Here is a 13,889-nt window from a genome sequence, read left to right on the forward strand (position 1 = left end):
GCATTACTCAAAGTTCACGTGATTTGGTCAGATTCGAGTAGAAAAATGGGAACAAAATACTGACATTGTTGTAGAACTTTGACTTTTTCTTGAAAGAGGAAGAGAGAAGGAAGTGTGTTGCTGCTGCTTAGAGCTACTATAAGATTAGGGTTGTAAGTTGTGAAGGGTATTTTTGGATTATTGATGAATTATATGGGCTAACTGATTATTTGGATTAATGGGTAGATGGGCTGAATGACTAAAACGTTTCTTGGACCAAAATAATCCAACTGGTGGGTTTTGGATTTGTTGGCATTTTTCCATCTTCTTTTAAAATCATTTTGGGCTTCTAACTTATAACTAATATAATTTATATTATGTAAAAAAGTTTAGTAAGTAAGAAACTTGAAATAAATTAACGACAATCTATTTTAAAGAAGACGACAATAAAGTAATAATAGTAATGTCAAAAATAAAATAAATAATTTTAAAATGATAATACAAAGATGATAATCATAAAAATAATAAAAGCTAAAGTAATATATATAATTACGATAGCAGTGAAGATAAATGGAAAATAATAGCGAATTATAAAGTATTCGACATATTAGCAACTTAGAAGCTCAACGAAATAAATTAGAAGAAAGGAGGGACAAAATTTGGTGTCAACAGCTTGCCTCTCTTTGACTGAAGACGATGAAAGAGTTTTCGGGAAAAGAAGTTGACTAAGTAACTAATTTTGTCTCGACCAACAAATATAGGCACGGGAAGCGTTTTGGAGTGATACTAAAGGAATTTTAGCCTTGAGGGATCATGAAAGGAGTTAATTGAGTTGAGATGCAACAGTGATTATGAAAGAAAAGTTTGGATAACCAACATATCACGTGTTCGTGATATGTAGGCAGAAATGAGTTTGAGAGTAGATCCTTGACCTTTGCTAGCGAGTTTGATATTTCTCTTCAGCAAATTTGCCCCAGTTCACTGCTAAGAAAAAGTTCCACGTTGTGCTGCATCATTTTTTATGTCGCCCACACCTGTGGTTTGATTTGAGAATTTATCCTCTTGGATGTTCTCAGCAAAGACCGAAATAAACTTGTTAGTAGAAACTGTAATTTATATAGAGAAGTGGCATGTTTTACCCTATTCAACACATGTTTTTATTTTATGTTGACCTTTGTTGGAAAGCTAAACTTTCTCAACAAATTGCCCCAGTTCACTGCTAAGAGAGAGTTCCACGTTGTGATACATCTTTGGTTGCTTTAGACTATTTTTCCTGAAACTCGTGTTAAAAATTGTCATTAAGGTAAGAGATAAATTAAAGTGTAAGAACGTATAAATGAATGGTAATATATGTATGTGTGAGAATGGTATGAAGTCGTGTGACTTATGAAAGGCGTGTGGCCAAATGTTGTCTCTAGTTGTCTTTAGAGACTTGGTAAATAAAGATGTCTCTGATCGTCTACAGAGACTTGATGTTGAGAGCCGTCTGGCTTATGATGATGAGGTCGTATGGCCAATTGGTATCTCCGTTTGTCTTCGAAGAAATAATGGCATATGATGTCTCTGGTTGTTTTGTGAGACTTGATGATGAATGATGTCTGTAAAGTTTAAGGTAAAGTCATTAAAGTAAGCAAAGTACATTAAAGTAATTGGTAAAGTAGTGAATAAAGTAAGAGTGTAGTCGTCTGGCATATGCAAATGATGTAGATAATGTCTTTGGTTGTCTTCGGAGACTTGAATGATAAATAAGGCCTCCGGTTGTCTTCGGGGTCTCGATGATAAGTGATGTCTGAATTTCCTCCGATTGTCTACGGGGACTAGTTGTAATGATGCCTCTGGTTGTCTTCGGGGCCTGATGAAGTGGTGCCTCTGATTGTCTTCGGGGCTAGATATTGATTGTTGTAAAAATGTAGAGTAAAATTACAAATAAAGTCATGATAAAGTAAAAATAAAATAAAGGTAAGTGAGAAATAAAGTTGTGTGGTTGATGACTGTGGAGCGGTGGGGCTAAGTGATGTCTTCAATTGTCTTTCAAGGCCTTTGTTGATTCCTATAAAATTTAAAATAAAGTCGTTAAAGTAAATAAAGTGAATTCTAAATGTATTTAATAAAGTAAAAAATAAAATTAGTGAAGTTGTTCGATTGTTGTTGATGTCGATGATTGTAATTGGTTGAAAGTCGCCTCTAATCTTTGATATTTAAGCCCTGATGAACAATTTGGTAGATCAAGTGGCGCATGTAATGGACTTAATTCCTATTCAATAAATCAAGGGGATTTTACCTACAAATTTTGGGTAAAGATGTTAGTGAGAATATAAAATCATGATGAATTAAAAGAAATAAAGTTAGAGATAAAGTAAAATTAAGGATGTGGTCATTTGGCTTATTCAGGCGAGGTCCTGGAGGCAAATGATGACTTTGATGTAATCCAGTAGGTACTTCTTGTATCTTTGTTGTTCCTGCACTCAAAGAAAGATTCTTAGTTGGGAGGGGGTGTTGATTCGTGTTGACTTAAAGCTTGACTTTGTTAGCCCTCCGTCCATTCTATTTGCTCAGACTTTGTGATCTCCGTTTGAGCCTTGGTAGATGAACAGTAAAAAAAAGAAATGTCTTATAAAATAAAAATAAAAATATCATTTGACAGAGATATTTGTTAGTATGTAGAAAAATATGCAAGCATATGTTTATAAGTTGTAAAAAATAATTTCTACCAACTCTTAGATTGTGACAATTTTGAAACAAAATGAATGTCCTTTGTCTGTTATACTTCTTGTCAGGTAGCAGCCTATAGCTTGACAATATTCGGTCAGTCCTTGACCATATTTTCCAAAATCTGCCCCAGTGTCGATTTCAGAAAAAAGTATGATAAATTTATGTTGTGATGAGACCGAACCTTATATAGGTTGCCTACGTATCTCGCCAAGAGAATCAGGTCAGAACGTAGTTCAAGTACATAGAAATGATTTGGAATTTTCTAATAAAGGGACCGAATCCGATTTGGATTGCCTACATATTCCACCAAGGAAATCAGGCCATGTGTAGTTCAAAATTACATAAATAGTAAAAGAATTTTAAATGTTTTGCCTATTGTGACTGAACCGTATATGGGTGGCCTACGTATCCCACCGAGGGAATCAAGTCAGGCGTAGTTCTCCTATTACAAATAAGGAAATTTAGAAATGTTCTACTGTAAAACCAAACCCTATGTGGGTTGCCTACGTATCCTGCCAAAGGAATCAGGTCGGAATGTAGTTCGTGAATTACATGAAAAGTGGAAGTTACATTTAAAAGAAACCTATCTAAAGTCGCCCTTTGGTGTAGTTTCTTGACTTCTCTTGAATGGAAAACCTCATGCTCGAATATTGTCATGTTGTCATGTTTTTTGGTCGATTGTTCAACTATAGATTGTCTTCACATCCTTTGAAAATCTTGCTTGGCTTCAAACTTTGTTCATTTGTTTCATTACGTCACAATCATAAAGTTGGCAGATTTAATTTGAAAATTAATATATAAAAAAAAATGAAAGTAATAAGTAAGAGGTAATTAGGAAAATAGGAAATGCATTCATAGATTTTGCAATTAAGCTTTCAAAAAATGAGGCAAAACAACATAAAGTTTTAAGGCACGATTTAAGCCTCGATTTTTTTTATAAAAACAAAATCATGCTACTCCAAAAAGTTTTACTACTTGTTCAATCTACCAAGACTCCCGGCGAACCAGAGATGGAGTACAAGTCCAATTCTTCAAAGTCTCCTCTGGTTCAGCACCCCAAATGGTCGGTGTCTCGCTGTTGTAGAGAGACATGTAAGATGTTGCAACAGTAACCTCTATCAACGCTTGTTCATGGGTTGTCATGATATGAGCATCAAAGGCCGATAAAGTATTATTTTTCACCCTTCCAATGGGCACAATACCTCCGTTCAGCACCACATTTTCCTCTATGGTTATCATGTTCACATCAGCATTTCCATGTTTAGGCAGAGGGTTGTTGTTCACGTTGGGCTGAGGTCCAGTAAGTTGGATTGCTCCTTCTTTAATCAAAGCTTCAATCTTGTTTTTGAGACCATAGCAATCCTCGGTGTCGTGTCCAACAACTCCAGAATGATAGGCACAACGCTTGGAACCGTCAAACCATTTTGGAATAGGATCAGGAATTTTCCCTTTAATCGGTTGTATCATACCTGCTGTCTTCAACCTCTCGAACAACTGAGCCAATGGTTTGGCTATTTTTGTGTAGTTGCGAGTGGTTTTGATTTCATGATTTGGACGAGCTCTAGATGCGGTATATGGTCGATTTTGAAAAGGTGAAGCTTGGAGTGGTTGGTATGAATGTGGTTTATTATAAGTAGGAGCTCGAGGTTGATAGTAGTTCGCTTGGGTGTTGTAGACATGGTAAGGAGCTGATGGAGGATGGTAGAGAGCCTGTGAGGCTTCACCATATTGGTAAGGGTAAATGGGTTGATGTGGTTGATTTAGGTAGGGAGAAACTTGACCTGGCATGCGTCCTTGGCCAATCATGACAGCAGATACATCTTCTTTCTTCTTTTTGTTCCCATTGATAGAACCATATTGAATTGCTTTGCTTGCAGCATGCAAGGTTGTAAAGTCTTGGATTCTTCCTGATTTGATCCCTTCTTCCAAGATTTCTCCCATTCTAATGATTTCTGTGAACTTTTGTCCCATCATGGTTATCAGTTTCTCATAGTAAAAACTGCTATCTTGGGATTCAATAAAGGTAGCAGTCATTTCACTCTCACTCATCGGTGGTTGGACTCTAGCTGCTTCTGACCTCCAACGTAGAGCATACTCACGAAATGTCTCAGTAGACTTCTTCTTTAACTTAGTGAGGTAGAACCTATCTGGTATGATGTCGGTATTGAACTTGAATCGATCCATAAAGTCTTGTGCCATATCACTCCAACCGCGCCATTTATGGAGATCTTGTTGTGTGTACCAAGCAAGAGCTTCACCAGATAAAATTCTTATGAACAACTTCATTCTGACCCTCTTGTCTCTCCCCACTCCTACCAGTTTATCACAATACGCCCTTAGATGTGTATGAGGATCACCAATTCCATTGAAAGTATCAAACTTTGGCATTTTGTACCCTACAGGCAAATCAATATCAGGTTGCACACAGAGATCCTCATATTCTAGGCTTTTGTTTCCCCTAGTAGTTTGGAGGTTTCTCATTGCTTCCTTAAGATCACGAATCTCTCTAGCTAACACATCATCAGCCTTTGCCTTGACATCTTTCTCCATTTCCTCATATTGATCTACCTCGGGTTGAAACTTGACCGGTATTGGGTTGGTAAAGGCTTGAGTTTCCATCGCATATACTGGAGGAACATGTTGCACATAAGGAGTGGCAATATGTGCCCCTTGTATATGCTGAGTTGTATAAGTTTGGACAATGGGCGTATTTTGGATTGGAGGTGGTATATTTGATGGGTTTACATGATTAGTTGTAGGTAGTGGATAAATGTTGGTGGGTAGAGAAATATGAGGAGTATGGGTTGGAGGTTGGTTTTGTGGGTTGACAAGTGATGGATTAGGAGGAGTAGCATAGGTATTGTAAGTAGGTGGTTGACTCTGTGGAGGAGTGTAGACGGGTGGAAAATTTGATGGATTTATGGGGGTAGTTGAAGGAAGGTTATTGTTGGTAGGCGGAGGTTGTTGTGGAGGAAAGTGTTCAGGAACTGGTGAATCAAGTGATGAAAAACGAGGTGGATTTGGTGCAGTACTTCTAGGTTCATGAAGTGGACTTTGGAGTGTGATGGATAAATTGGTCAAGTCCCTAACCCGAGTTAGTTCACTACGTAAATCCTCAATCTCTTGAGTCAAACGAGCGATGTGTTCATCATGTTGAATAGCAGTTCTATCTTCGGAAGTCTCGGGAGAGTCATTAGGAACCATGATATGTCCTGGACCAATTGGATCAGATGTGGTTGGATTAGTCATAGTAATTTTTCTTCCTTGAATAGCCCAACTACGTCGAGGTAATGTCGATGACTTGGACCTTGTGAAGTAAGGATGGTCGGCCAGCTCGATTGTCAACACGAATCAACTTTTGTAGGGAAAAAATAAAAATAAAATAATAATAAGACAAAAATAATGTTAGTTTTAAATGAAAAAGTGAAGTCATGTTCACATAATTCAAATAAATCGCGTAGCATGCAAGTCATCAAGTAGAGTCAAATAAGTTGTAAGAATAACATGTAAACAAGTCATCAAGTAAAGTCAAATATATCACAAAGATAACATGTAAACGTGTCCTAATATGCTTGTGACCTCTTTGTGCCAGAGGTTGGCCTAACGTAAATTTAAGAAGTATATTTGCCATAATATGTCATCCCACTGCTCTTGATTAATTAAATAATTTTATTTCTCCAAATATAAAGTACTAGATAATGAAATTATTTATTACATGTCTAATAAATACAACGTAAAGTACTTCCTAAAGTAAAAGAAATTCTAGTATGTCCGTCCTTCTTGGTTCCTTTTGGTGAGATCACCACCTATTGTGTTTCATCGTCAAGTCTTCGTATCTGTCACAGAAAGGTTAGTCATACCGTCCCTAAAGTTTAATTAATTAGAGCAAATGGTCCATATTTAGGTATAAATATTTCTCAAATATACACATAATTAATGATAGGTCGTCACTTGGGGTTGGAAACCCACTTGGACATTTAAGGTAAAGTCGACTAATGGACTTAATACACCAAGGGTATAAAGTCTCTTAGGTCATGAAATGATGTATGCTCCTTGTAAAGTGTGTTGGTTTAGCTCTACTTTGGGTAAACTAGGAGTGGTTTTACTAGACACAAGGTTTCCGAGTGGACTACTCGAGTGAGAAGGCTACGCGGTCACACGAAAAAAGATTCGGACACCCTGCGCATATGCCAACTCTCCTAAATTTTGGAATTTTGAAAGAAACTTGCGGGTGCGCAAAATACACCTCGCGTGTACGTGTGATAGTGTGAATTTCCAAGAAGTGGAGAAATATGAACGGAATGACAGTTAAGAAAAGCAGTAACACATAATCATATATAACAAACAAACAATTTATAGCATGTAAACATAATTTATAGCTAATGAATGATTTATATCATGTGAAAATAATTCAACGCAAACAAACAATCAATTGCATGTAAAAACAGTTTACAACAAATAATGTAATTAAAGTAAGCACATAAAAGCCTAATTAAACTAAATCTGTTGTGGTTAGAACTTATTAAGTCTCCAGTGAAGTCGCCAAGTTGTTATACCCCATTTTAATCGGGTCAAAATAGTGTACAACATTTTGGAGATTTCCAAAGTTAATTGACTAATTTAAGAAGTCGCCACCTAATTCCATAATTCAATTCAAGGAAATTTAAGAGTCAAGAGAAGTTCATAGAGTTTTCCAGAAGACTTTTACAAACATTTTAACTTTGTTTTAAGGCTTGAGTTTTGAGTTGATGAGTAAAGAGTAAGAGTAAAGTTCATTTCTTCAAAGATAATGCGGGAACTAAGTATTCCCAAGAGTTGAAATGTTTTCACATTTAAACAAGAGAGGAAACACAGATTTTCAAGAGAGCCTTTGAGCTAGTTTTTGAGTAATTATCTCAAATCACAGAAAGAGTTTTGTTTTTAAAACATATTAGCTGTATATATTTTGCGAGTAGTATTGAGCACCGATATGGGGACGAGTTCATAATAACTTAAGTCTCCATAAACCATGTAGCCATCATGGGTAGAAAGGATCATACTTTTTAGATGATACCTTAGTGCTTTTTAGCATAGACAAGTGGATCCACTTAGTTGAAATGTTTTATGTCAAGGCAAGGTATAGGACAGTTCTGGCAGCATGGGCGAGACGTTAGCTCATAGTGATGGTTGTCGGTTAGAGAAACTCCTGTTATACCCCATTTTAGCCAGGTCAAAATAGTGTACAACATTTTGGAGATTTCCAAAGTTAATTGACTAATTTAAGAAGTCGCCACCTAATTATTACGGTGAATTAGGACACCTAAATTAATTAAAGTTATTTTCTAAAGTTAACTTCATTTTAAGGTCTACTAAATTTAAGATTCTAGGTAAGGGTTCAACTAATCTAAAGGGAAGGGGTTAGGCATCCTTTAAGATCCATTAAAAATGGTTAACCGGCCAAATTTAACTAATTAATTAGGCTAAGTGTAAGAAACTAAAAATTATTTATAAAAGCTAACTTAAAAAAAAACTTTAGAGTCAATAATTTAAAATATATTTTTTATGAAAAAAAGCATACAATTGAAAACATAATGAAACTTGTGAAATGGTCTTATGTTTGTATATAACTTTACTTGTTAAAATGAATGAAGCTTGAATTGTTAGGAAAACTAATTGCATTATTTATATCTAGATGTTTTATCTTATGTGATAAAATAGTAAAGAGAAACTATTGTTAACTAAAGCAAAAAAAAGTTATAAGCAACCAAATCACATAATTAAAATATAATGCCAGCACATTAATAAATAAGCAATAAAGAAAAATAGGATAAACCAAAATAATAATTGAATTTGGTAAAGGAATAACGTTTTCAGATTTGCCATTTTGGCAAGTCCCTCTCCATTTCTGTCCGGATGTATTTCGAGGGAGCAAGAGGCACAAGTGAAGAATATATATGCAAGTTTGAGTCTTGTAGTTACGTCGAGTCGTAAAGTAAGACTATTCGACTCCGATTTTCATGCAAACAAAGAAAAGGAGAATAAAGGAGTTAGAACAATGATTTATCTTTTAATAACAACAAAAAAAATTATAAAATGCAATAAAAACTAGAACTCAATCAATGTTCAACACGTATTTATGGTAGACAATGAGGTCACATAATGGTTAAACACATATTAGCTATTAAGCAAAGTTTGATAGTAACAAAATAATTTTTAACTCCAAGAATAAGTATTAAACACAACATAAGTTTTACTGTAACAAAAATTTCGTTTAGCATTGAATAGAATATCACATCTTGGTAACCAGTATAGTAAATGAAATATAGGACCCAAAACAGTGAGCTTAATAAGAAATCTAACTAACATTCTGCTTAATAACTTTGTTGAGCCAAATTATCATAAACTATTCATTTAAACAAAATAAAATCAAGACTTGTGAGAGTTGCAAGTATATTCAAATTCGACCAAAGATACTTTCGGCCAAAACAATGATGAATACCTGGATGATTTATAATAGACTTCTAAGTAAGAATATTAACTAAAAATCAACACACTCAAATTATCCGCAAGTAAGAATATTAACTAAAAATCAACATACTCAAATTAACCACAAGCCTTTGAACTATATACAAACATTTGTCACTTTCATACACAATAACAAGAGACTAACATGAACTCCTAAACTAGCATCGACACCTTGAACAAAATGGTAAAATATAACAAAGAAAGGCAGTTGAGATTACCGTTTGTGGGGCAGCGGACTAGGGCAGTTGGCAGCCTCGAATCTACTCGCTTTCAAACAATATTGAACTCACAACGATAAGAATAAGGTAGTTTCAGAATCCTTTGAGAAAGTAGTTTCAGTAGTGAGAAAACAATGGAAGATCTTGAATGTTAAAACTTGTCGCTGTGAGTTTTAAGCAAACAGAAAAATCGTCCCCTTTTCTGACTAAGTGAGCAAGTATTTCTAGAAAAGTTTAAGCTTTTTGATTTCATTTGGGTGGGATTTCGAGATGAATTTGAAATTTGAACGTTTGAAGCATTACTCAAAGTTCACATGATTTGGTCAGATTCGAGTAGAAAAATGGGCACAAAATACTGACATTGTTGTAGAACTTTGACTTTTTCTTGAAAGAGGAAGAGAGAAGGAAGTGTGTTGCTGCTGCTTAGAGCTACTATAAGATTAGGGTTGTAAGTTGTGAAGGGTATTTTTGGATTATTGATGAATTATATGGGCTAACTGATTATTTGGATTAATGGGTAGATGGGTTGAATGACTAAAACGTTTCTTGGACCAAAATAATCCAACTGGTGGGTTTTGGATTTGTTGGCATTTTTCCATCTTCTTTTAAAATCATTTTGGGCTTCTAACTTATAACTAATATAATTTATATTATGTAAAAAAGCTTAGTAAGTAAGAAACTTGAAATAAATTAACGATAATCTATTTTAAAGAAGATGACAATAAAGTAATAATAGTAATGTCAAAAATAAAATATATAATTTTAAAATGATAATACAAAGATGATAATCATAAAAATAATAAAAGCTAAAGTAATATAGATAATTACGATAGCAGTGAAGATAAATGGAAAATAATAGCGAATTATAAAGTATTCGACTTATTAGCAACTTAGAAGCTCAACAAAATAAATTAGAAGAAAGGAGGGACAAAATTTGGTGTCAACACTCCCATAGTATTATATTACTTTATATGTAAACTGAGTTGTTATTGCATTTCTTTAACACATTGAGTTGTCACCTACTGTTTTAAAAGCTTTGTATAACTGCACTTTTATGGTTGTTTTACTTTGCATTTGAGTTGAGTAAAGCTTAGGTAAGTATTCTTTTCAGATTTCTCTCAAGCTTATGTCGTATTTAGTTTTCCTCTCCCGTTCTCGTACATTCAATGTACTGATGCTAGTTGGCCTGCATCATTTTATGATGCAAATACAGGTAACCAGGATCATCATCCAGCGCCTCGTTGATCCAGTTGAGCACTCGGAGTCAGTTGGTGAGCCTCCTTGCTATCCGGATGACTCACTACAACAGATTCGATTATCAGGGACAAATAATTTGGTCATCTAAAAATTAAATTTCGTCACTAAATATCTTGTGAGACGAAAAATAATTCGTCAATCAATCATTACTAAATGTGTGTTGCTAAAAGTATACAAAGATGATTTAGTGCTTCATCGCTAAAAGTATTATATTAACTACAAAAAGAAAAATTGACCCCAAATACTTAAACATTCGTGATAAATTTATTTGTCGTAAAAAGTATATTTTTTTGTAGTTAATTAATAGTATGCTTCGTCTCTAAAAAGGTTATTACTACCGACAAAATTATACCATCACTAATTATTTTACTTCAATCAGTAACGACATCAATTGTCTCTACAGTTATATGTATTTCGTAGTTGAACAAAATCTAATTTCGTCACTAATGACTATATTTTATATAAAAAAAATATTTTATTCTTAAATGTATTAGTTAGGGACGCATTTATTATTATAAAAAGGTTAATTTTCCTATTTATCTCACCTCTCAATGTTTTTAACCCCTCCCCATGAGCTCCCACATATTATGCTTTTTTGGGGACTCGAACTCATAACCTAAGTGAGGACTGCTTACCATCCGATCAACTCTCTCTTATCTCTCATTTTTATTTTATTTTTAACCTAACTCACTTCTGTAAAAATAATATATTATATGATTATTTATACACATAAACCAATGCATGAAATTTACCACCCAAAATTCATTCAAAAATTATAAGATTATTATGTACAGTTGCTCCACGTACGTACGTGGAATTACTATTAAATATGTATATATTTTTAGATAGAAGCAAATAGATCGACTTAGTCTATGCAATTTACCAATCACAAATCAATAGACACACACAAAAATTAGCACCAAGACTTGAGAAATTATTTTTCTATCGCCTTTATCGATGAAAGTGTATTAAATAAAAAACAAAAGTGTTAAACCAATAAATATTAGCGATCTAGTGGTAGAACCGTACCCCACACACGGTACTTATAACTTGGATTGTATTTTTCAAATGATGCATTTTATAATTGCATAATTTAAAAAAATTGTTGAATTGAACTTTTTCATTTTTACAAAATCGACCAAATTCGTATGAAGCACTTGTATTATTCTTTTTGTAAGTTGTCACTTGTAATTATGAACAATTGTAGCAAAAAAAAAGATGTATCTAGCTATGAATTTTTTTGTATAATATAGTTGAATTATTCACTACAAATTTTAAGTCGTCGCTATTTAACACCTTACATATTTTGTGACAATTTCTTTTTTGTCACTAAATCAAAGATTGATTAGAGAAAATAAAATCTTTGTCACCAATTATTTATATTATTAGTGAAGAAAATAAATGGCATAATTAAATCTAAATTTTTATACCTAAAACTTATAATATTTAACTACGAACTCTAATTTATTTATATTGTAACAACATATTTTTTTAGATGAATATTTTTTGTGTCCAAAAATTAATAAATTTTAAGACAAAAAATAACTTTTCATGAATTATATACATTATTAGTGACAAAATAATGTGTCACCGATAACTTTAAATTCGTGACTAACACTACTTAACAAATGGCGCCAATTCATTTTTTGGTGGAAAACTTTAGTGGACAAAACTTTGCTACGGATTTTTATATTTCGTCACTAAAAGTATGTGTCTCATATATTTTAGCATGAAAAGAAAATTTTGTCAATAAAAGCGAACAATTAGTGACAAATTTCAGATCGTAGCTAATAATTTCGTAGCTATATATCATATTTGTTGTAGTGACTCCTTTTTCATTGTTTTAATATTTCAAGTTGTTATCCCCTCTTTGTCCGACATCCCTCTTTGTTTTAGAGGCTTCATAGATAGTTAGATATGAGTCCTTTAGTCTTTGCATTTCAATTGTTTTGTTAAAAGACTTGAGATGGCATTTTGGCTAGTTGATGTTTAATTCTAAAACATTCTGAGTTATGTTGAAACAGTTAAGTAAAGTGCACTTGTTTCTTTGATTTAATGTTGAGTAAAGTCTGTCGTTGAGTAAGTAAGTCAGGTCAAGGGTTCGCTTTGGGCCAGCAATGGTTCTCGAGTGCCAGTCCCACCCAGGGTGTAGACTCGGACATGACATTGATCCTGAGGATCAGCATTCCTCCTAGATGGACGACCTCGAACAGCTCTTCGTGGAGGCATGATCTATAATATACGTGGAAGCATGAATTAGAAAGAAACTTTATAGAGTTAAACTCTATCACACGAAAAGAGTAAGAAAGAAGTGAGATAGTTCCCAAATGTTGCAGCCTCCTAATTATAGGAGTGGCGCACTTCACACCGGTTCCTAGGACTCTACAAACACGGCTTCATAGACACCCTAGGACTCTTGAACTCTAGGCTCTGATACCAAGTTTGTCACGCCCCGAGCCTACACACTGAACGTGGCTAGCACTCGAGAACCATTGCTGGCCCCAAGTAAACCCTTATCCTGGCTCAATACTCAGCGGAAGACTTACTCAACATAAGCTGAAATCAAATGTAAACTTTACTCAACTGTCTCAAAAGTTAAACTGGGAATGTATAAGAATATTCAACTAGCCGTAAATAGGCAACTCAAGTCTTTAAAACATTAACAACTAAAAATGAAAAGACTCATGAACTACTGTCTATCTATCTATGAAACCTCTAATACTATGAGGGATGTCGGGATAAGACCCCCAATCAACCTAACCAACTGACTAACAGAAAATAAATTAGGGATCCTTCGAAAGCAAGGAGGCTCACCAAATAATTCTGGAACTCGACTAGATCAACCAAGCACTGATTGATGATTTCAGTTACCTGTATCTGCTTCATGAAAGATGCAGGCCAAATGGCGTCAGTACATGGAATGTACGAGCATGCAAGGGGAAAATCTAAACATGACATAAGCTTAAATTGGAATTTGAAGAAATAACTTACCTCGTCTCAACTCAACTCAAGGATACTCAAACTTACTCAACTCATTTCAATATAAAGCAGAAGTAAAGATGCATTATAAAGAAAAGCTTTTAAAACAGTAGACAATAACTCAATGTATTAAAAACTACAACAAAATGCAGTTTGTATTCAAGAATAAAAAATAACTTTGTAGTATATAAGAATACAACATAACTCTGTGGGAGATTCTCTAACCGACAACTATCACTA

General features: G+C 34.1%; 1 protein-coding gene across 1 annotated transcript; it reads right to left on the reverse strand.

Annotated features, from left to right (window-relative positions):
• Positions 1–3,675: 3,675 nt before the first annotated feature.
• LOC125869693 (uncharacterized) lies at positions 3,676–5,940 on the reverse strand. Its single transcript, XM_049550148.1, has one exon. It carries the CDS (start codon positions 5,938–5,940, stop codon positions 3,676–3,678), a length of 2,265 nt encoding a protein of 754 aa, XP_049406105.1.
• Between the last annotated feature and the right edge of the window lie 7,949 nt (positions 5,941–13,889).

The sequence above is a fragment of the Solanum stenotomum genome, chromosome 7 (genome assembly GCF_019186545.1).
Source record: "Solanum stenotomum isolate F172 chromosome 7, ASM1918654v1, whole genome shotgun sequence".
NCBI lineage: Eukaryota > Viridiplantae > Streptophyta > Magnoliopsida > Solanales > Solanaceae > Solanum > Solanum stenotomum.